At 38.9% G+C, this 24,994-nt stretch overlaps 1 protein-coding gene across 4 annotated transcripts in view; it reads right to left on the minus strand.

Moving 5' to 3' along the window:
- Nucleotides 1–20,931, minus strand: part of lamb2l (laminin, beta 2-like) — a 215,547-nt gene extending 194,616 nt beyond the window's left edge. For 2 of the 4 annotated variants that reach the window (XM_077515185.1, XM_077515182.1), the window contains exons 1-3: nt 20,782–20,931; nt 6,869–6,950; nt 2,067–2,236 (exon numbers count right to left, since the gene is read on the minus strand). In XM_077515185.1, the coding sequence (XP_077371311.1) occupies nt 2,067–2,236; nt 6,869–6,950; nt 20,782–20,811 (282 nt within the window). In that variant the 5' untranslated portion in view covers nt 20,812–20,931. Of the gene's footprint in view, nt 1–1,080; nt 1,172–2,066; nt 2,237–6,868; nt 6,951–9,741; nt 9,913–20,781 lie in introns of those variants that run through there. The other 2 variants (XM_077515183.1, XM_077515186.1) reach the window with 2 other exon arrangements.
- Between the last annotated feature and the right edge of the window lie 4,063 nt (nt 20,932–24,994).

Raw genomic sequence — 24,994 nt, forward strand, 5'->3', positions numbered from 1 at the left:
ACATGATTGATTGACATTGATTCACTAATCTAAATGTTATGAATGGCAGAGTGTAATTCTTACACTCCATTATAAGTATAAGTCAATAGGAGAGGAATAATGAGGCCATGGGAAAGATACAAGGATGTGGAGCCTCTGAATGAAGGTGTGTGGCAAAGGTTTACAATAAATAGAAGTGCTAGACATGAGGGCACAGGTGAATAATGTTGCCATGCAAGTGGAAAGGATTCTCAGCAGTTGGAGACAAAGAATGGGCCTGCAAAAAGCAAAGGGCATGGTGAGGTAGGCAGTAAAGGGGTGAGTTTGGAGAGGGGGGCCATGAAGAGGGGAGTTGAGTAGATGAGTTTGGCACAGAGAAGCACTGGAATCCAGCCGAGAACTTCTTAATTAGGTTGTTGTCAGGAGTGATTAAGCTGATAAAGATGCTAAAGTTTAATGGCATTTCTTTGTATGCACAATGAATGTGGCTTGTGTCCAGCAATGACCACTGGGATCTGTGTCATGTTCATGGCAACGTAAAAAAAAAAAAAAAATCTGAATGGAATAAGGCCTCTTCCAAATGTAGATAAAAATCTGATGTTTTGGATATTAAATTATGCAGAATAAACAGTATAACTACAGCATATACTGTATACTGAACATGCTGTTTATACCGTACATACTGTTAATGATTAGTCTTCGTTTCATTTCTGTCTCCTGGGCAAGTAATTGAATTTGGATAAGAGTAGATGTACTTAGGGTGTGTGGCTTTAAATCTCTCTCACTCACTGCTGTCTCTCGCTCTTGCTCTCTATTCTGAGCCCTTATTCGTACCCAATTAGTCAAGGCTGATCAGCTTTCTGGTGCAACAAAACACTGATGTAAGTCCAATGTTAATTTGAAAAGCTTTACAGAAAAAGCGCCATTAAGTTTCCTCACCATATCAGCTCATTCCCATGCACTCCACATTTCCGATAATAATATAATAAAACTATGCATCTCCAAAGATATTTTGCCTGAAAAAAAGTGAATACTATAATATGTAATATCTCCTGGACATTTTCACACTGACACAAGGTAGTTGCTAACAAAGGTCCACACCTGGATTTATGGTGACTGTTTGTCACCATATCCTGACCCCTAGAGTTGCGGAGGGCCTCTGGAATCAGGGTCTCACGTTAATCTTGTTCACCTGGAGGCATCGAGGTACAAGTATGTACTTGTGGTGCAAACAGATGTATGTATACAGCGCGACCATGATGAAACACGCCAAGCGCCATTTAGAAAAATAAATAAAACCAAAGCTGCACACTGGATGAGCTGGAGAAGAATCATTGTGATTTATGATTTACATTTAATGGTGCGAGAGTTTTTTTTTGCCTGCCTGTTTATATTTTCCTTCAAGTGACCCATATTTGATATTGTGCTGTCATTTACTGAATATCTGATCTCAACAGAATTAAAGAATCATTAAAAATGGATGAAGATGACATCATACTGTACTAGTCATGACTTGAACTATACTCTTCATTAAATACATTCATGTACATACATGTTAAAGAGGCAGGGCCTGATTCAGATTGAAGGATTTCTGGTTCCATGACTGATCCAAACAGGGGCACATATGGGAAAAAATGTGTCACAATCACAAAAAAAATGTTTGAAGGAACACATTTGAAATTAATCATATTGATCATAGAATATTGTACAAGACAATTTGAGCTTGCCAATTTTTATTGCAGGTGTATGAGGTCGTGTTCGTAAACGTCTACAAAACGTCTTGAATGTGTTCACAATAGTAAAACTGTCGCAAAGGGAGAAGAGCAAAGTGTGTACCAAAAGGTGAAGGTGAGCAAAAAGGCTTTATGTGGGTTGTCTGCATATATGTATAACACATACTGATAGGTTGAGCAGGTGCAAACCATTAAAAAACAAACAAAATGAAAAACCGAACATTAAAGATGAATGGAGATGACAAAGATGGATTAAGCCACGGAAAAGAGAACCAACATTCGACTTGCTTTGACAACACAGGTGATAAAAGAAAAGGATTTCAGGGATATATGTGAAATAGTTCAGCAAATGACCTGGAGATGGCTGACGATGCAGTAGTGCTCTGGCTCGTCCAGCCCACAAGTTGAGGTGGCACTTAGGTTCACAGCCCGTCCAATCAAAAGGTTTCCTGTGGCAGGGTAGCAGCTCCCGTCCGTGCAGCCGTGCGGGCTTGATGGCAGGTCTTGTCCAGACACACTTGAGGCTGGAGATGGAGCATGTTTCAGTATTTCAGTCCAGACAGTGAAAATGCATTTATTTGCTGATGCAAACTCCAGCCCGGACATTACATTTTGAAATATTGTTTTGATGTCCTGAACAAAAATAGTTGACAATGTCTATAATTTAGACACATTGGCTGACATTCCAGAAAGTAATTGCTTTAATGGGCGTCAGTATGGAACAGCTCTTCTTCCCCGTTACTCTGCACCACTGAATTGCAGGTTTCATCAACACGAGGGAGCAGCACAATCTATTAGGCAACTACTGTATATGTCGAAACAAAAATGGTGAGGGGCCCGGATTGCAGAATTATTGTATGAACAGCAAAATCGAACACAGCTGAGTGAGGTTGACAGTGATATATGGGGTCTTTTCGGTTTGTTGATCTACAGAAAAACAACAGACCTGCAACATGTTGAGGCTTGTTAGCAAAAATTGCAGTTCAGTGTATTGTTGAACTTCTCCTTGACATTCTCGAATAAAAAAAACATACTCCATGTCAACTTTGCGTTCTTAACAAAGTACTGCAGTCTTTTCTTAATTCTCCTTAGTCGTCAGAGTGTGTAGCTATACTAGTGGCGAGCGGTCATAATAAGCTATAAATGCGGTGCATGCCCAAGCCCTTCAATAAAACCATTGAAAAGATTTATCTGTCAGTGTCTTCAGCCTCTATTATACAATACCTTAGTTCTACTCTTAAATTCCTGTGTAATTTGTCCTGTTTTCCACACGGAAAGCTGGAACGCTGACAGCTTGCAAAATGAATACAGCTACTTCCGTCTAAGTTGGTCAGACATTTCTTGTAGCTGGTCTCACATCTCTTTCCAGATCTTGCCCAAATCCTAATGTTTTAAGTCTGTCATTTAGCAAATCGTAGCTTAAGGTTCCCCTACACATTTTCAACAGGATTAACGTCTGAGGACAGCTAGCCACCCCGTGACCTTAATGTGCTTCTTCTTGAGCCATTCTTTTGTTACATTTGTTACATTTGCTGCATGTTTTGGGTCAGTGTCATTCTGAAAGATCCATTGACAAGTTACAACCGCTCTTCAGTTCTTTACATGGCCACCTCCATCTGCACCTTGCTACAAGTAAAATTGTGTTCTACCTTAAGTTGAGAAACAGCAAGATGTAGGGCTGTGCGATATAGCCTTTTTAAAATAAAATGTCCAATTTTTTTTCGACTTTTTTTTGTTTCTGAAGGAAATGACAATGACATTGTTCAAACAGTTTTTTTTTCCTTCTGCTATTTCCTTAATTTTACCTGATACAAGTGATGAAAACTATAAAATATTACATTTACTCAATTTACTTCACAGCAAAAATACAAAAATACTTTTTTTCTGCACAGATAATGTCAAAATAGGTCTTGAAAAATATTCTCTTTGCTAGAGTAACGTGTATGCCCACACAAGCCTTGATGTAACATTTTAGCGTTTAACAATTTAACATAAAATGAGCTCTCAAACTGCATGGTTCATTTGGTGCATTTGTTTGTAATGCTGCACTGCCTCCAGCAACCTCACAGTCTCTCCTTGTGTAGCGTTCTATAAGTTAAAAATACGTGTAAGTCACATAAGTCACTGCTTTTGCAATGTATAAATTGGCATCTTGGCTTTGGCAATGTTAAGTTAATCAATTGAATCTGTAATTGCTTTCCACTGGGCTCCTATCTCGCTAGTCGTCAAATATAGTGACCAAATTGCTAAGTTGGAAACACTGCTTTTGCTTTTGCAAACTAGCTCTAATGCCACTAAAATCTGACAGAGAAATGTGATTAATTTAAGTTGCCAAGGCCGACGAAAGCAAGACAAAGTCCAGTCGATTGCATTATTCGATGAAAGGGGTACCATCCACTGCAAGTTTTTGCCACAAGGGCAGATGCTCAACCAGCTAATCTACAAAGAAATCCTGAGCCATTTGCTTCGTTCCATGCACAAGAAGATGTGAGACTTGTGGCAGGACAACTCCTTCACCATGGCCGTTTAAACATGACAAAGCACCAGATTAGGATGAGTAAGCTGCCGAAGATCCTGGAAGAATCCTTCGAGGGGGTACATTAAGGTGTAGCAGAGAAGCCTGGAAAAGTGTTTTAGATTCCAGGAGGATGAAGGGGAAAAATTGTAGTTTGGATTTAAAATATACCTTTTGTGACACCAGTCTTGGAAATTGACACATTTGATAGACACACCTACGAACGTGACCACTGTGAGTCCCAAAGAACTCAAGAGAAGCACCTAGGCATATCTGTCAGAACAAGGAGATCATTGACAGCTGGTTTACAAGTGTGTTATTAGAGTGTAGAATGAGGCAATGAAACCCGCGCACACACACACACATACACAAAGAAGAAGAATGACAGGTAAAGGCACCCCTAGGCATCCAATTTCCATCCGGTATACAGCAGTAACGGCAGGAATGTAGAGACAGGATGGAAAATGTTATTCATTAACGGAAACATTCCAGGTGTCAGTGTGGCCGTGAATGAATGCCAATACACCTTTAAGAGCATGTTTGCAACACTTTCCTTGCAGCTTAAAGTAGAGCAGGTAAGCTTGCAGGAATGTAAACAAACACTCGTGAAGTTATCCATCAATTCATTCAGTAGTTTATAACCATCATGCAGTGAGCCATCAATTCAGAAATTAATAATTTCTTTGTATGTTAATCACTGGATACTTCATTGGATACTAAGTTAACCCCTTCGGATCCATAGATGATTGCAGTGGACAAAACTGGACATGACATATTTGCGTGTCTAAACCAATACAACGCATAATTTGGATAATGTCAACATTTCTGGTTCATGATTGGATCCTAGTTAACCAATCACAATTTGATTTGCATGATGTTCATGTTAAAAATGTTACATATAAGCTTGCTAAGTTTACAACACATTACAGCCATATTATCCTGGCATCCACTATAACAAATAAAAACAGGAGATAACCCCAAAACAAATTTTCCACGTCATTCTTATGTTGGAAAAGATTCGAAATCAGCAAAAAAATAAACAAATAATAAATGCGGGTTTGAAGGGGTTAATGCTGCATTTGAGGATGGTCGAAGTCGGAAATATCCGAGTTGGTTTTTCCCAGTTCTGACCTGAAAGTGTTCGAGGCAAAAGCAAACAACCAAAATGGTGGATAGTAGGGGTGTTAAAAAAAAATCGATTCGGCGATATATCGCGATACTACATCGCGCGATTCTCGAATCGATTCAATAATCGGCAGAATCGATTTTTTATTTTTTTATTTTTTTTTTTAGGATTCACACCTTGAGCATGGAAGAATGTTATATGAACGGAACATTAAGCCTTAATATTTTATTTTAATGCTGTTCAAACATAAAACAGATTACAACCTCTATAAGACTGAAATTTCAGATAAATAAATAATACATTTTCATATAAATCTTACACTCTACAAGCTTACTGATTAGTATTTTCTAAATTTGAATGAAAAAAAATCGCAACAATCGACTTATAAATTCGTATCGGGATTAATCGGTATCGAATCGAATCGTGACCTGTGAATCGTGATACGAATCGAATCGTCAGGTACGAGGCAATTCACACCCCTAGTGGATAGTGATAAATTGTTTTTTATTTTGATCCTCAAAACATATTTTTACCTCCAGAAAACTTACCTTTTTGCAATTTTGCTTCATTTATTGTTTTAATCTTATTTCATAAGCATTCCATACAGTTAAGTAGTTGACCGTATAATATCATCAATAACAGGGAGATAGCGGCAATACTGTCACATATGTTGCATTACGTGAAGTTATGGTGAATATTTATGAATGAAGAAAGCTATCTAGTTTTATACCCGAGTAAATTGTGTTTTGCCATTCAGAGTGACATCACATTGTAGTCCGTCGGGGTCCTTTTTTTCTTCCGACTTCGCAAGTGCAATTTCCGAGTTCAAGGGGGCGTTCCCGTACACATTTCCTGGTTTAAACTCGGAAAAGTCCGACTTCCGACCATCCTCGAATGCAGCATTAGTATTGTTACCACATTGATCAATATATCGCTTAAAATCAACAATGAAAATTGAAATTTACAGTAGAACATCTGACGTTTATTTATGTACAACTCAGAGTTACACCAAAATGTTTACAAAAAAAAAGTGTTAGGAATGATATGATGCGGGAAGTTATGATATCACAGTGGTGTGCAAACATCTGCTATTGCTCCCACGAAAATCCCAAAAGCACAACTTTACACAAATTGTTGCATAAAATGTATCTTGTATCTACTGTGTGGATACAGTGAATGTATTCTCGAGTTGTGTGTAGATAACTAGCGTATGCAAAAGACATGATTTATTTGAATCACATTTAGATTTTTTCTGCGACTATTTGTGATTTGAATATCATCTAAAAAATAATGCTCTTACTTTAATTTTGCTGATGTCATGAAGATTTTCCTTCGTTGATTAAACGCCAGTCAAGGGACAGTTGACAGCTAATAACTTGTAAACCTCGCTGAACAAATTTTAGCATGCTGATAAACTATGAACATTTTTTGGAACATATTGTTCTCAAACATCATCCTTTACTAATGTTAATAAAGGAACCCAAATGCAATAGAAGAAGAGGGAATTGTACTCACTGAGCACGAAGAGCATCAGATACAGAGCCATGCTGGTCATCAGCAACACTGGACATGAAACGAGCAGAGAAGCAGTCTGGATCTGTCAACAAACAGACCAAATCAAATACATTTTACCTTGTGGTAACAATATCAATATCAATCAAGTTTTAGATCCAGCATATGACCGCACAGTAAATTATGTAGAGTAAATTCGACTCTATTTAGAGTGGGATCAAATTGTAATACTTACACTCGGAAGAGAGTAAAATAAAGAATTGGAAAATAAATAAATAAATAAATTGACTCAAGGGTGGAGGAACAAACACATGACCTAAAGCTTGGAAGACTACTCCGATCTACTCCCTGAGCCATGCAGCTCCTGCTTTCTGTTAGTATCTCGCTCTTGTTAGCTGCAGCTGATTCCATGATGCCATGGAAGCTCCAAGAGACCAAAAACGATTTTCTTCCCCAGTTTTTATTTTATTTTACTCTCTTCCTAGTGAAAATCTTAGCTTACTCTAAGCCTGAGTCTATTTGGTCCCTCTCTAAATAGAGTCAAATTTACACTACAGAATTTACTGTGCACCTTGAGTGGAAATGTATTTTACAACAACGGTAGAAGTCGCACTTTCAGTGCTGCCAAGGCCAAACCACCTAATTTTGATCAACAGCAAATAGTACACCATCATAGACTACTTCTTGATGATTCATTAACTGAAGTAGATTAAACAATGACCTCTACAGCAATGTTTCAGAAAATGGAAAAATCCAAAACTATTTTCAGGATCTGCAGCAGATACTTTTCTGGTAAATTGGTTCAATGTCAGGTAATTTTGGGCATCATTTAATTAAATGCAATGACAATTTCTGGGGGCAGTCGAGTGGTTAGCACGCCCGCTTCCCAGTTCTGAGGTCTCCGGTTCGAGTCCAGGCTCGGACCTTCCTGGGTGGAGTTTGCATGTTCTCCCCGTGCCCGCGTGGGTCTTCTCCGGGTACTCCGGTCTCCTCCCACATTCCAAAGACATGCATGGCAGGTTAATTGGGCGCTCCGAATTGTCCCTAGGTGTGCGTGTGAGTGTGGATGGTTGTTCGTCTCCGTGTGCCCTGCAATTGGTTGGCAACCAGTCCAGGGTGTCCCCCGCCTACTGCCCAGAGCCAGCTGAGATAGGCGCCAGCAGCCCCCGCGACCCTTGTGAGGAATAAGCGGTCAAGAAAATGGATGGATGGATGGACAATTTCTGGGTGAGATGTTTGAAATAATTCCCAAGATTGATTCCTGCAAGTAGTCTTAATAGAGGACCAAGGTTAAGTTCTTACAGCCTGAGCAACAACTACCCCATGCTTAACCAAAACTGTGAGTTAATGCTGTCGTTTGTTTGTGTAGTTATACTAATAGGTACTATACACTTATTTACACAAGCAGCCAACGCTCCTTCTGTTAAGTTACTGTATTATAACATTCCAGGTGCAATGCTCCAATTTCATATGGATCTGGGACAAGCACTGGAGCTATAACCTTATTATTGCCGTCTTAGGTCAGATATCTTTCAAGGTCTTTAAAGCTGAAGATTAGTTTGTTGTTAAATTGCTGGAGTGTATTGCCTTTGGACATCTGGTGCAAGATATAATTGTGGGGATGGCTCTATTCTCGCTTCGATCACACAGAAACATTTTTGTTGGTTGTGGGGCATGGATCAAATAAGATCCTTTTTATTTTAAATGTGTTGATCCTGCCAAAAAATATTGGCTTTTTTCCCCCCCTCCCTATCTGTAAACCTATGATAATGGGCTCAATGGTGACATGAAAGTGAAGTTCATGTTGGCTGCGTTGTGAGCAAAAAGCCTTTTGTATGCACAGGCTCTGCAAACACAGGGGCGTCCCCTGAATGGGACAGAATATGTGTGTGCATGTGTGGAAACACAAAATGACAGGAGAGAACAAGCATGTTTCACGTCACGCGCCAACGTGACCTCTAAGACAAATAATTGTGGTGACAGGAATGCCACAGGAAAGAAGAAATGATACTATAAGGAAGCTTACTAAGATATAAAACATGTTGTGTGTGTCTTGTGTTTCAATTATTTAAAAATTTTCTTATCTGTAATAAATTAGAATATTCATAGTCACAATTCTAGCATAAAATACAATTCGCCGGACACCACGGAATTATGCTCTCTAGTGGCTGTGAGCGATATCGCGATGACAAGGCGATCTGAATGGACGCTGGTGACAAGAGGTTGCTCATTTTATGTTCATTGATTTTGCCTTCAAAAAGTACAATATTTGAATGCCGATATGTATTAGAGCTATAAAATAGAATACAAACCAATACTATTCCAGAATGATTGCTATCCCACTGGCGAGTATCTTGATACAGATTCAGATACCAGAGCTTATTTCCACTGTTTGAGTCTATAGCATCAATGAAATCCTCCAACATCCAGAATCAGAATTGTGCCGCCAGTGTTCAAAACCAGGAAGTACCAACAGACGGACAAACAAACACATCTTGTTTTCACTTTTGCTCGGATTGAGCGATGATTTATGCTCTGCTATATTCACATGGATAAACAACAAATCAAACAAACACAGTACTGTAATGTATACACATTTACAATATTGAATATTTTTGTCTTGTCTCTCAGCATTGACGAATAAAAGGTCACTCGCAATGAAGTTACACAAATGCCATCTGCACTAGTGATCTGCAATCTTGTTACAATTTAACCAACAATGCAGTGAACACTTGTAGTTACAGTTTAGCCCAAGTGGAGCTACAGTGATGACGCCTCACCCTTACACTTTACTAACAACTCAAGAACATTACAAAATAAAGACTGAAACAAGAACACAAGTCCTCGTGAGAGCTGGCAAGCGATTCAATACTCACGTTGGATCTCCTCACAATTTAGCACCATTGAACGCCAGTCTCTGCCATGTGTGTGTTTCCGCGTGCATGCACATGTGATTCAGCAGAAAGTGTAAAACAAACTTGAGGGAGCTACCGGCGCCGGCGCTGGTGTAAAAACGGTGGGAAGCCAAGGGCCAATGGGAGCTCCCGAGTGCTCGTTTCTCTCCGCCCCGCGGCTCGCCCTCCCTGGTTTTCTCTGGCCGGCGGCCTCGTCACTGGGGCACTGGGGTGAATGGACAGCTATTATTATTCTAATTGCACTGTCACTCTGCGGGCCACTAGTTGAAAGAGGGGAACGGTCTCCAGGCTGTTGGAATGTGCCACCCCTTTCTTCTGGACTCGCAGGGAGAGTGAAGAGGCAAGGGAGGTAGAGAGCTGGCCAGAGAGGCCAGAGAGAGAGTGAGCGGAGAGAAAATGACGAGGAAAGAGTGGTAGTGACAGGAACAAAGAGGGCAATTTAGACAATGTCAATACGAACTGTGGAATTTTTCAAGTGTACAGTTGTGAAAATGTTTTTACCTGGCCAAATGAAAGCACATTTCAGTTACGTAATTTACAGAAAGAGGCACAACATTGACAAATGGAAGTGTCATGTTTTGGTTCTGTGGGGTTGGGATTTTGTTTTCTTTTGGTGTTTTTTGGGTGTGTTTGTCTGTGGTTGGTGTTTTTGTCATGTATTCCTGGTTTCTTCCCTTGTCTCGTAACCAAGTCCACCTGAGTGTGTCTTTCCTTCCCAGTGTGTGACCAATCAGTGCCCTCACCAGTGCCCGCCATGCCAAGTCACGTCAAGTCACGTCAAGTCAAGTCAAGTCAAGTCAAGTCAAGTCAAGTCAAGTCAAGCCGTGACGTCACGTCACGTCACGTGACGTCACGTCACGTCACGTCACGTGACGTCACGTCACGTCACGTCACGTCACGTCACGTCACGTCACGTCACGTCACGTCACGTCACGTCACGTCACGTCACGTCACGTCACGTCACGTCACGTCACGTCACGTCACGTCACGTCACGTCACGTCACGTCACGTCACTCCAGTTCGGTCACGTCACGTCACGTCACGTCACGTCACTCCAGTTCGGTCACGTCAAGTCAAGTCCAGTTCTATCACATCCAGTTCCATCTATTCAAAGTCTTGGTTTTCCTGCCCACTTGTTAATAAATCACCCTATGTTACTTATTCCCGTTGTTTGATCAATCTCCTCCATTTGGGTCCACATCTCACGCCACCTACAAATCGTAACAGGAAGTAAAAAAGACATGTACAGTATATGGTCAAATTCTTAAGTAACATCATAATACAGTTACATAATACAATAAACATATAATACAGGTGGCAGTAATGCAATAATGAACATAAACACTTTGGACGAGAGGCTGGGTACACTGGTCGTCAATTTGCCGATTTCCAATTGAGTGGACTTCCATCTATCCATTTTCAATTTGGCCTCATGAGGGTCACGGGTGAGATGAAGCCTATCCCAGCTTACTTTGGGCAAGAGAAGGCTACACCCTGGACTGGTCGCCAGCCAATCGCAGAGCACATAAAACACACCCATTCACACCTAAATTCACATCAATGAGCCATTTGAGTTCACACTACAGGGAAGTGCAACCCAAATCGGATTTTTTTTTTTCCCAAATGCGACCTGTAGCTGACATTTTATGTCATTGTGAAGAGTTCAATTCCGATTTTTTTCATATCCAACCTGACTCGCTTTCATATGTGGTTCGAAATCGGATACATTTCCGATTTTTTGCAATGCGACCTCAGTGTGAATAGCCAGGTTGCATATATCCGACCTCTATGTCATCAAAAGTCCCATATGCACTTTGCACAGGATATGTTCGTAAAGCTATTTTGAGGAACAGTTGTGACTTTATATTTGACTTTAATTTAATCTCACGTGAAACATGAAGCATAAAGTTGGCATTTGTGGTGATATTAGTAGTTTAGCCACACAGACGGTTAATTTATTATGCACGGAAATGACGTGACACCATGGTTAGTAGACATCTCTATGGAATGAGGACGTCAAAAATTTGAATTGTGTCAATAAAAAAAAAAAAAAACGAGGACAGCAAAAATGCTCGCCTCATTTTCCCAAAATATTATTTCTACCATATTATTTCTACCTCCTCCCGCATCGCTCGTCTGTAGATGTGAGATGAGAAAAAGATGAGCCCCAACGACGGACATATAAAAGTTAAGTATAAAAGTACATATTTACATCCGTAAACACAGCATTGTGAGTAACAGTCTCTTCTTTTTTGCATGTGGGTCACTTCACAGACACATATGGTTCACACAGCTGACACACTAAGGTTGCAATTAATATGTAATGTTAACGATTACATAAAAAAAAAAAAATCTGAATTCACCAAAAATCGGAATTGAGCATTAAGACTTAAGACCTGCAGTGTGCGTAGCCGAGTTGCAGCCAACTATAGCAATATACACCCCATGGTCCACACATTTATTTGGATATTAACGATGGAACGTCACCAATATGAATCGGGAAATCGGTTTTGAATTAAAAGATGTGTGTATTGCCCTTAAATCATATGGCACCACTTGTATCAAGAGAGATGTACATCCCCTCAGTTCATTCATATCGTAAAATGACAAAAAAAAAAAAAAAAACAACTTGCTGCATCATACATCAAATTGACATTTTGAGTCAGGGCTGGGCGATATGGCCAAAAAATAAATTCTCGATTTTTTCATTCTGGACGATTACGTTTTTCATTGATTTGAATCAAAAGTTAAAAAAAACAAAAAAAAACAAAAAACATTTAAACAAGGTTTGATTTATTCAAAAATTAATCTTGTGCAAAATGTTCAGACAATAACGTACACGAATTTTTAATCCGTTTTAAGATAAATGTAACATAGCTTGTTCCAAAAAGCTACTCATATCTTTTGCATAACTTAAATGCCACATAACTTGTGCAAAAAAAAATCTACTCACAGCTTTTGCTCAACATAAATGCCATACATAGCATATACATAGCTTATTGGCGCAAGTGCTGGAATTAGTTGTTCTGCCTGCTATTCTTCGTTTTAATAGCTGTTCGGCAAACCTTGCACACGCTTGTAATTTGCTCTACGTCGCTCTTGTAAAAGCCGAACCAATTCCATACAATAAACGTAACATGAGTCCCTCCCTTTACTTGGTTGGTCTTCTGGAGAAGACAATGTGCGCGAGTAGCAGCATATCGTTTGGCCAAAATAGCTGATGTGGGGCTCCCGGTGAAGTGCTAGCGTCACTTGCCTTCGCTGCCGGTTGGCATGAGTTGGCTTCGCCTCCTGGGAGACCGTGTAAAGGCTTATGCTAATGCTAATGCTAATGCTAATGTATACTTCTGCGTCAGGCTCACGCGGAGACGTTATGGAGGAGCTCCACTCCTGCGTTTGCTTTCAAACTTGTGCGCAATACACATCACATTAATTGATTAATTTGTTCATTAATTTCTGTACGTGTTTGTGTGAGTGAAAAGGGAAAAAAACAAGCGGCGATGTGGACTGCCATGGCTGTTGCTGGGTCCTGTGCGCCTACCGATGATGTCACATACCGCAGCTTCGCTATAGTAGGGTGACATCATCAGCAAGCGCGCCAGCCACCAAACGAAGTACCCCAAAACAACGCGCGTAAACAGAACCGAGCCGCTCAAGGTAGATGATGTGTATTTATTTATAAGCACCTCGATTTCACGATGTAGCTCATTTTCACATCGTGGTACTTTAAATGGACGAATTAATTGAATTAATTCGAATTTTGAATTGAATTATAAATCCACTGAATCAAACCGAATCAAATCATTCCACTTTTAAATAAACTATCGAATTGCATCCCATGTATCCAGATTGGTACAGAATTGTCTTTTATTGGGGAGATGTACACTTCTACTGGATATGCACCAAAATTTAATAGTATTTAGTAGTCAATTAATCATTAATCATTAATTGCGCCATTTGTCTATTGAGTGAAAATCAGGTGTGCAGTTTTAGTATAATCCTGCTTAACAAACTAACAGCCCAAAAATAACCTCCTCGTCAAAAGATATTTGCACTGGCAAAAGTAAAAACAACCAAAAAAATAAGTGAACAATAGCTCCATGGTGGAGTTAAATGGTGCATAATGGTGCACACTATGACATCATACAAATGAAACAAGAAAAAAAAAAAGGACTTCCGACTTTTTTTTGGTGATGTATTTATGAAAAGGCACCTGCTTGTGTGGTCATGCCTTTTGCATAAGTGCACAGCATAGCCATAATCTCTTTGATTACAATGTCAAGAAGACGTGAAGCGAACACACCTTGGACCTTTTCCAGGAACTTTGAAGGTCAAAGACTTTGGAAGGGGGACAAGAAGAGACAACACAAAGAGACGAGCGTAGGAGGAAGTGTACCGGTGTCTGCATGTGTGGGTAATGTTCATGCATGTGTGTGATTGGGGCTAGCCAACAAAACAACAAGTGCATGAGAGAACAAAAGCAGCTTTCACATTCACAGCGCTCTGCTGATGTGACCTTCGGCCTCTGCTAAAGGAGGAGATGGCGAGGCAGCGAGAGCAGAAACTGGAACAAGTTCAAGGCGGGTTCTCGCTTCATTGAAATGGTCGAAAATTCAACACTTGACAATTATCGGCGTACATTGGACGATATCGGATTATAATCACAGAGAGCCCCCCCCCCCCCCCCCCCCATTTATCCTAGGACAGTAAAATAAATAAATAAATAAATAAAATAATTAAGAAGCATGTTCCCCAAGGTCAAACGCCTTGATGGAGCCTCGCGCCCCCCTGGGGGGGGGGGCGCCCCACTATTTGAGAAGCACTGGGCTAGGTTAATATTCATTTTTATATATTAATTCGGCTTTATTTGTCATGATGCTGTTTTTTGTGAATTTTTTGAGCGACTTTTTTATTTCAAAGCGTGTCCCGCTGATGTGAACTGCTTGAACCGACAAGATTGCTGTGAACAGAGAGTACCTAGTTTATGAAAGAGTCTGTGTTGCTAAATTGGTGAGACTTTGCTAGAAAAGTGACTTGCTAAGAAACACACATTACGAATTCCTTTTTAACATAAATCGTATGCATTTTTTTTTATTTATTTTTTTTATTATCCACAATGATAAAGATGAACTGGACATTTCGATGCTAATAATTCCACCAGTGTCACATGGTAACAACTGCACCCGACAAACCTAAAAACCGAGCCTGCCAAATACCCAACAGTTGCATCAAGAGGAGATAAGGAGAGGCCAGTAGAAAGTTCATGGCGCCGCTACAAAGTCTGTGCGGAGGCGAGACAAAGCCAAGGAATCTCGGAATTCCAGCCCAAACAATCCCAAGCTCCCGTATAATAAAAACATGATAAGCCTTCCTCTGTGCGCTTGTGCCTGTATCAACTTGTGTACACATCAAATCAAGGGCTCAGCGCTGCAGCTGGCAGCAATGTAAAGGTAAAGATGTAAAAGAATCCTGAATGGTAAAGGTGCTGTAAAAAGAGGCTCGGCTAGAAATTGGGACCACATCATTGTGATGACATCATGGAGGAAGTTGGTGTTACTTATCAACCTCTGTGTGTGGCAGTCATAAATAGCGTAAGGCTTTAAAACATGACGAATAAAAGAAAAATGAACAGAACACACAACAACTGACGCACACTGCAAGCATCGGTTTCATCTTAATTGTGCCGACAATGTGCAGCAGGGCAGCTCGGGTGCCTTCCAAGTGTTCAAGTTAAAAAATAACTCACTGCAGGGTGTGTCAGGTGGTCATATCTATAGCTGAGCAGGTGACCCAGACAAAGAGCATAGAACCGTAAAGTGATATCACTGTGAACCTCTCAGCAAAACACAAAGGACGGGCTAGTATGTCGCAATATGCACAGGAAATAAATAGGCCTGTTTTATCTTTTGCCAAGTGTGCCTTGCAAGGCTCAAATCAAATTGAGAGTCAGTGAGGCAGTCAGTTACAGTAGTTAAACAGTGAATTCAAGCATTTGGGGGAAAACCTAATCAATGATACAGGAAGTAGCATGCTGACTATTAAAGTTTGTGTTTCAATTCATTGGCTACATGCTGCATTTGAAGGCCAATAAATACATGGAGTAATAATATTCCGATTAGAATGAACACGAATGACCAAACGAAAGAAAATGTTCCATATAAAGAACTGAATTGAGGGAAGAGAAGGCTATATATGAATGAAATTTCATTCGGAGTCATTTAACAGTTCAATTGGAATAGCCAAACGGCATCTGGCACTTTAAAGTCGCAGTGTCTTCCAAGAGTTCGTTTGTGATGGGAAAACTTCTTTTAAAGGACTCGAAACTTGTTTGCATGAAGATATTGCTTTAATAAAAGTGTGAAACCAATAACATCTACTGTTCTAAATAGACGAATGAATTGTCACATGGCTTTAACTCATTCACTTCCAGCCATTTTCACAGAAGTAATCCTGTTCGCTCACGGCTGTTTTACTGAATTTTGACTGATTTTGCAAGGCCCACAGAATATTGTGTTTTATTGCTTTAAAAGCATGGAATCTATCAAAAGAAAGATTAAAGTCTCTTCTTTCATCAGGAAAAAAAAAGTATGTTTCTATCTGTTTCCGTTTTGCAGCAAGTAGCATAGAAGAGAGCTAAGGTTCATCATTATTCACAAATCTATTTAAAATTGTAAGTAATTGAGCTTTTTTTTCTACATGGCCCTGGTTGATCTCCTTTGCTCTGCTGCCACCTGCTGGCCCTTTGTGTAATAACTACCATTTCTGCAACCGTTCTTTGCAGTTGAGAGGCTGCATCAAAGCCTTCTGTATGCTCTAGAATAAAAAAATAAAAAAATAAAAAAATGAAAAATAAAAAAACGTATAAATACATCTTTGGACACTTAAAACATAAAAAAAAACGTATTTGCACGGTATTGGGAAGAAAGAGTTAATAGTGCTGCTGATCTAATTCACTTAGTGGAGAATGGAAACGGCAGATCGGAAGAGATTACGTCACATGTAAACAGTCGAACAGAGATCTTCATTCGGAATGATTTCAATTGGAAAAGACTCCATATAAACCCGGCTAATAACACAATAATGTCATGCCAAGGAATCCTTATACAAAGGGGGTGGCAAATTGCGGTCCTCGAGGGCCGCAGTTTTTTGTTTTTTTTTAAAGATTTCCCTACTCGAAGTGCAGCTGATTCCAAATAACAGGCTCGTTATCAAGCTTCTGCAGAGCTTGCTGATGAGCTGATCATGTATCAGCTGTGTTGAAGAAGGGAAATATCAAAAACCTGCAGGACTGAGGCCCTCGACGACCGGATCTTGACACACGTGCTATAGAACAAGAGAAAATTATCCATTGGAAAAAATAAATCTGACGGCAAATATTAAAAAAAAAGAAATAAAATTAAAAATTGTAATGGCGCCACATGGCGCCTGGTATTGTGATGTGAAGTTGAGGTGTTTACATGAGCAGGAGACTGGACCAAGTTTTGCTTTTTAACAAGGGTTGATGTAGGGCTGTGCAATAAATCGAATGAATTCGATACATCATTTTAAAAAATCGAATAATTGAAGATTTGTTAAATCGTGAAATCGAGTTTTGTTTTCTGGATTAGAAAAAGCTGTTGTTCTTATGTTCTGTTACATCCAAATGCTTTTATGTGTTGTAATTTTGCACAATTGGCAGAATGCTGGATGGGTGGTTTACAAGACTTGTTTACAATAGCTGCCAACTACTTCATTGTGGCTTTTACGCACAAATCATGAATGTTAAGTTTATGTTAATTAAAATTAATCTAGAATCAGTATACGTTACTGGTGTCTGAACATTTTGCACTTGAATTATTTTTGAATAAGTGAAACTTTTAAATAAACGTTTGTTGGATTTATTAGATTAAAATTGTAATCGTCCTGAATGACTGCAAAAATTGAGATTTTATTTTTTGGTCATATCGCCCAGCCCTAGGTTGATGTTAGTTTTGGCGCCGCCTCTGAGGGCGTCACCTCCATTGCTACATCAGATAGTATGCGTTACTATTTTTCTACTCAGGTAAGATGACATTTGTTATCCACTTTGTAGACGAGAGATTCTTGTAATCAAGTCAACACTTTTTGGCAGATATGAGCAAAAACACACAACATCATTTCCCACTGTTTTGCATATACAGTACTATATGCTTTTGCGTTAGTGGATTCAAGGAATAGCAGATTGATGTTTTTCACGTAGATCTGAGCTTTTAAACCATCTCATGGGGATGTTTTGAGGTTAGTCATAGTATTGAACAAGTAACACTTCCCTCCAACAATCTCATCCATCTTCAACAGTTGGATCCACTGAGTGAGAATCGAAGGAAGGACATTGCGCAATACTGTATCCCTATGAGAAAATGAGATGCACTACCAAGCTGCCACTCTGAGAAATATAACCAATGCCTATTTTCATAACATGCCGGATAAATAATATTTATACTCTTTTTATTTATTTATTTTATTTTTTATTTTTTTATTTTTTTATTATTATTTTTTAAGTGTTATATACAATATGTTTCTCACGTTGCATTTGATTGTCTTGTTGCTTCTACTTCAACGTATATGACCACATAAAGAGTCCTTTAAAAATGCATGTGTAAAAGACAACAACATTTCCTAGAAATAATATAAACATTTTTTTAATCATATTTATGTTCAGGCTGCTGAGAATACTGCAGACACTGTAATGAGGTTGCACTCATTAAGTTGTCAGTTGTCTGGAAACATGATTTCCAGACTGGATTAAAGGAGACAAATATGCAAGAGGAGACAGACATGAAAAGGAAAGAAAACTGGCATCAGTGATTTATATCAGGAGGTATGATTATGGGCATCTCAGCCTGCACAGGCAAGCCCCCAAGCTGTTTGTGATATCCACTAACTGGCTAGCAGTCACAGTATTGTCACTCTTTACAAATTCTGTTTAGATTTGACTGACACTTCATGTTAAAAGAAATTAGATGCATCAGGTCCATACTGTATTTCAAAATATACCAGTGTGGTCTTGACTCAAGTGCAAATGAGCCAAGGAAAAGAAGTCACTAATCACTCTCAGTCTCTCCGACTCGACAACTGAAGTTGTGAGCTACTTGTGGATCCTCTTAACCCTTCAGGTTAGAGTTGATCTCAGCAGCAGGTTGCTGGACCAGGTCCTTGAGCTGATTAAAGCTAGGCTAAGCCTCCGAGAACCCTGGGAACATGCGCCTCCAAACACACACACACTCACACACATAGGGTAGGTAGAATACTGCAAGAATAAAGGCATAGCATTTTCAGAGTAAATATGAGAATAAAACTGATTCCAGAAAAATGTACGAAGTCAACCTAAAATAATTGATTTACAATCATATGTATATCTTTGTAGACATATTAGTCTACAGACGGTGTTCTGATTAATATTGTGTTTGTGGAATATGAATATCATCAACATCAAAGATGCTCAGGGCTCAGGTAATGACCAGTCACAGCTCAGCACCTGTTTTCTGAGTTTGGTCAAGTGACCTTCGCAAGCGGAGCCCTTAGGCAGTGTGATGTCATTTTCAGTCGACAGCAAGTGGCAAAATGGCCGTCCCCTGAGATGGATAAAAACAGGTGGATTTTGCTGCTTTATTCTGAATCCACAAACTCAATATTAATCAGAATATTATCTCGAGACTAATGGGGCTGCAAAGAACTTATTATTTTAAAGATTTTTTTTTTTTTATATGACAAAAGTTTACATTTTACTGAAAAAAGACAATTTTATAGTCCTAATATTAAAATAAATAAAATTTGCCATTTTAATTAAATAAACTTGAAATACTACAAGAAAAAAAGGGTTTTAAAGTAATATTTAATGATATTGCCTGATAAATTCATTTCAGCAGCTGATCTCAAAACTGTTTACATTTATACTCACTTTATTCCCAAACAATTACAACTCTATTTTCCTTTCCGATTACTTTTTTCTCATTAGTATTACAATGTTTTACATTGGCCTTTATGACTTTTTTTTTTCTTGACAATGTGACTATGATATTAGCCTAGAAAATCCGAGAAAGTTCACGTATTGAATCTAGAGGAACATACTAAATTACATCTTGGAACAAGTCTAAGAAATGCATTTGACTCTCGTTCTTTTCAGTTCAAGGAGAAAATCTGAGCCTGTCTCTCCATTAATCTGTGCCGCTAGTAATCTGGCAGGAATGTGTGTCAAGAAAAAAAAAAAAAAAAAAAAAAAAAAAAAAAAACTGCCTTGCAGCCACGAGTCAACCACCAAGCAGGTATTCTGCTCACATAAATCATGGAAAATCTCACTGGCCCACCCCAACTCTCACCTCATATTTGTCATTGATTGGTCAATACGAATGCAAAGCATTTTATCGTCCCTATCATTTTTGCTTACAAATTAAAGGGGCAGCTCTTAGCATGACGCACATCAACAAAAATACAAACTACAATCACAATAATTACAAGTTCACTACGGAACATTAAATGAATACCCTGAAGAAAGCCCACGGAAGCTCATGGAGAACATAAGAAAGCCGAAGTTGGGAATCAAACCCTCAACCTAAGATCTATGAGACAAACTTGCTAACCACTCATTCAATGCGCTGCGTTCATTTTTTATTTTATTTTTTTAATGGAGCGGGTTTTTTGTTTTGTTTTGTTTTTTACCTCTCAGAGTCGTGAATGTCAACTTTAAGCTAACGTAACAAGTTTTGATGTAGTTTAGACCCGTTGCAACCGGGCAACAATCAAGCTAACATTGGATAAATTAGCCCAGTATGACACCGTGCAAGGGACGCTAAAACTACTAAAAAAAAAATAATTAAATTAAAAAATAAAACAAATATAATGTCTAGATATCTGTGATAGCTACATGCAGCTATCTGCTCGGCGTGTAACAACATAGTCATCACTGTTAACTTGAGTATGGAACTTGAAAATTGGTTTTATGACGGAGGTTTTGAATGAACCGCTCATTTTTTTAGCTCTCACCTGGTCTCCGCGTTTCCACGCACGCTTCATCACTGCTGGCTCTCTCTGTTCACTCCCACACTGCGGGAGCTGCTGCGGTGTAGGACGGTTCCAGCCGGCAGGAGGAGGGGGGCGGGGGGGTCCCGATGTTCGCCGGCTACAGTGTGCCCTCCGCGGGGTGAGAGGCGCAGAGTGGCCCCTTGAAAGTTCTGGACCCCACCCAGTGCTATGAGGCCACGCCCACTGCTTCAGGTAAAGATTACACATACTGTAGTCCTGTTTCCGAACTGTTTGGGTAAGCGGGAAGGGAAGCCCCACATTCTCTTGACAAAATTAAATGAAAATGTAATTTATGAATATAAGTTTATTAACATTCATCAGTTGCAAATTTAAACAATAAAGGGGGCTGCACAAGGAGTGTACAGTAGTACATGATATATTTTTTCCAAACAGAAATAAGTATTGTATACTCGTGAACCTTCCTGAGCAAATAAGCATCCCCCCCAAAAAAGAAAAGTTTAGACTACAGTTTTAGACATGTCAAGTAGTGAGAGGCTAGATTTGTTTCTATCCATCCATCCATTTGAGCCTGACTTCAAGCAAGAGGCATTGTATACCTTGCACTGTGAACAGAACAAGTCATGGGATATTGTGTCACGCTGCACGATTGAACTTTGTACTGTATATGCAAATATTGCTCAATTTATGTTTAAAAAATGATTTGATGAAAAGAAATTCTTGTATCTGTAGTATCCGTTGAAAGTGATGAAAATTGCAATTTCAGTACAGATTTTCTGTCATATTTGTCTATTCATTTAATCCACTAAATTAATATTTCCAAAGATGAAGAGACTATAGGTATGGAGGACCAAAAGTGCCAACATTAAATAAATAAATAAATACACCATTAAATAATTAAATAAAAGTGTCATTAATTAATTAAATGTGTCATTAATTAATTAATTTCCCTGTGATTATTTATTTATTTATTTATTTATTTATATATTTATGTATTTATTTATTTATTTATGTATATATTTATTTATTTATTTATTCATTCATTTATTTATTTCTCTATTTAATTATTTCATGGTCGCTGTTTTGCGGTGTTTCGTGAATTTATTTTATCTGTCAAGCTCGCCCGTCAAAGTTAGTGGGCGGGTCCTAACACCTGATTGGTCAATCTGCTCATCAAGTCAAGGCAAATCCATTTCAGAATACTGTACAGGATCAGTGGCTCAGCAAGAAGCCACAACGGTGAAAAATGCTCGATTGAACAACTGCTGCAAGTCCAACAACAAACATCACCAAAGCGATCAAAACATTGCAATAAAAAAAAAACCACACACACACACAAAACAAAATTTGCATTTATGTATGTAAAACGTTACTAACAATAGTAGCAAATTTAAATTCAGCTCAACTTTATTTTGAGAGCACTTAAAAAAAATTGCTGCAATGAAAACTGCTGTCGCCAACATGGAATACAAATCAAACATACGAAAACAATTAAAACATTAAATTAACAACATAGAAGCAGTAAACTCTATCACATTCCAAACGTGTGGACCTAAAAGCCAGCAGATGTCGCTGTTTGACTTGCTGCCACTGCTGTTTCCAGGCATCATAAACAAGACTTCTCCCTGCATCTATCTATAATATTTTTCTAATAGAATTTGAGATATATTTAAAATCCCTTAAATGTATCAAGTCTGAAACACGCAATTTATTCTCGTGACGTTGCATGATGCGACCGCCTTCATGAACTGCGAGATCTCTGGGCTCCAGGTGGAGTGGAACCGTCACTTGCCTTTGGTGCCGGTTGGCGTGGGTTCGCTTCTCCGCCTGGGAGGCCCATGTGGCTTACATGAAGTGAGCTTGTGTGTGAATGAGTGATTTAAAAAAAAAAAAAAAAAAAAAAAAAAACTGCGAGATCTCGCGAGAGTTGAGGCGGGACATTACGAGAACTACGCCTCAGAAGCAAATGACTCTTCAATGGAAACGCCTACAAGGCAAAATTGTACTTTATCGAAATAAAAGAAATATCGCTTTTATTTTTGATGTTGGTTTTGCACAACAAATAGCCTCGATCACTCTATATCAGCAAAAAATCTATCACCATAGCCGCCATGTTGACAACCACTTCAGGCCGAAGCAGTCGCTTAGACAAGATTTGAGTTAATCAGGCCTCAGCCCCGCCCACTAACTTTGACGGGCGAGCTTGACAGATAAAATAAATTCACGAAACACCGCAAAACAGCGGCCATGAAATAATTAAATAGAGAAATAAATAAATGAATAAATAAATAAATAAATAATAACAGGGAAATTAATTAATTAATGACACAGTTAATTAATTAATGACACATTTAATTAATTAATGACACTTTTATTTTATTATTTAATGGTGTACAGTCTTCCCTCGCTATAACGCGGTTCACTTTTCGCGGTCTCGCTGTATCGCGGATTTTTTTTTAAATGCAATTTTGCACATTTTTTTTTACAGTAATATACCCATTTTATCAAATTTATGAAGGTTTGAACATTGTCAATGTTTGAACAAGAGAGAAATGGGAGAACATGTAAATGCCTCAATGAGAAAAGTGTATAAATTGTGCGGTCGGGAACTTTTGAGCCTTAAAACATTTATAAGAGTTGTGTTTTATAAGCTTTATGTTTTCATAAAGCTAACTACTTCGCGGATTTCATTTATTGCGGGTATTTTTTGGAACCTAACCCCAGCGGAAAACGAGGGAACACTGTATTTATTGATTTAATGTTGGCACTTTTGGTCCTCCATATATAGGTGCAACTTGGGCTAATACAATTCTTAAAGAACCCATTTTCAATGTTAAATTTTCAAAGTTTTCTCAACTTTGAGCTGGAGGCCTCAATTTTCCTTTGCTTTGCAACTACAGTGTAACAATATGATATATTGTTGTTATCAGTTACGCCAATAGGGGGTGATCTTGTACCGATATAGGCAAGTGAAGCCTGAGTGTGTAACAAGTGTGGATGTGGAGACGCTGCATTTTAAATAAATGCTGACCGAGTTGGGCATTTTAATTATAAAGATCCACACTTTAACATACAGCATACCAAATCTTCTCAACAGATGCTTCTTTCATAGTGATTTGATTTATAAACCCTCTATAATTTATAAATCCTCCTTGGTTCTCTCAGAATATTATTTTGGTTGGTCTATTGTTTAATACAAATGTCTTGTTTTTGACATCAAAAGAATTTATTTTGAAGTACGATATTGTCATTTCTGTTTCTGAATGTAATAACTGTCGGATGCTGCAAAATCTCTGCTTGAGACCCAGCCCCTGGAAGATTCTGAGGAGGTGGGGGAGACAGGTCACACTGATGACCAGGACAAGGCCGAGGCCATGCTGAAAAGTTTTCTTTCAGAACTGTGAAAAGTAACATCTCAGTTTTCATTTTGAGCTGGTCTTAATTTAGTTCCTTTTGCTTGCTTTGCTTTTTCACCACTCGCCTTGTCATCACGTAATTAACTATGTATTGAAATCCTTTTTTAGGTTTTATGTCTTTTCAGAGTTCTTGAGAACTGATGGCGAGAGCAAGAAAAGTGTACACTGGCTTGGCCAAGTGACCTACAAATAAGTTTCCCAGGCCCAGCTTACCACGCACTATTAATGTGTGAATTAAAATGTAAAAATTTAAAATGTATTTGAATTCAAACAGACTTTACTACTTAGATACAGAATAAAGTATAAAATGTGCTGTACTATTAATTCTGAATGCAATAATTTAATAAACATGATTTCCAGTATTTATTTTTTGTTCAAATAGGTTCACCCTGGAAAGAAGGCCGAGCTCAAAGCTGCACTAGCTAGAAATAGCAGACATGGCCGTCTGTCAGTACCATCGGAAGGTCCATCTGTCCGGTGTTGACTCGTTTCGTTGGTGGACTGCCGGAAACTTTGAAACACTGACTGAATAAGAACCGGTGGAAAGGATTTTCGGCAATCACCCAAACTGTCACTAACCCAGTCCTTCTCAAATAGGGGGGCGCATATGACCCTAGGGAATGTCTTTTTTTGTTTTTAATTATTTTCCATACTTTAATAAAGTGTAATTGCACAGCCACCACAGTAGTTGGCAGTAGCGCTCATTGTCAGCAACTGCACAAACAGTATTAAATTAGCTCCTCTGCAGAGGTGTACTTGTAACAATTTCATTTATGGCGGAGATTTGGGGCGGGGCGCAA

The sequence above is a fragment of the Festucalex cinctus genome, chromosome 2, assembly GCF_051991245.1.
Source record: "Festucalex cinctus isolate MCC-2025b chromosome 2, RoL_Fcin_1.0, whole genome shotgun sequence".
Classification (NCBI taxonomy): Eukaryota; Metazoa; Chordata; class Actinopteri; order Syngnathiformes; family Syngnathidae; genus Festucalex; species Festucalex cinctus.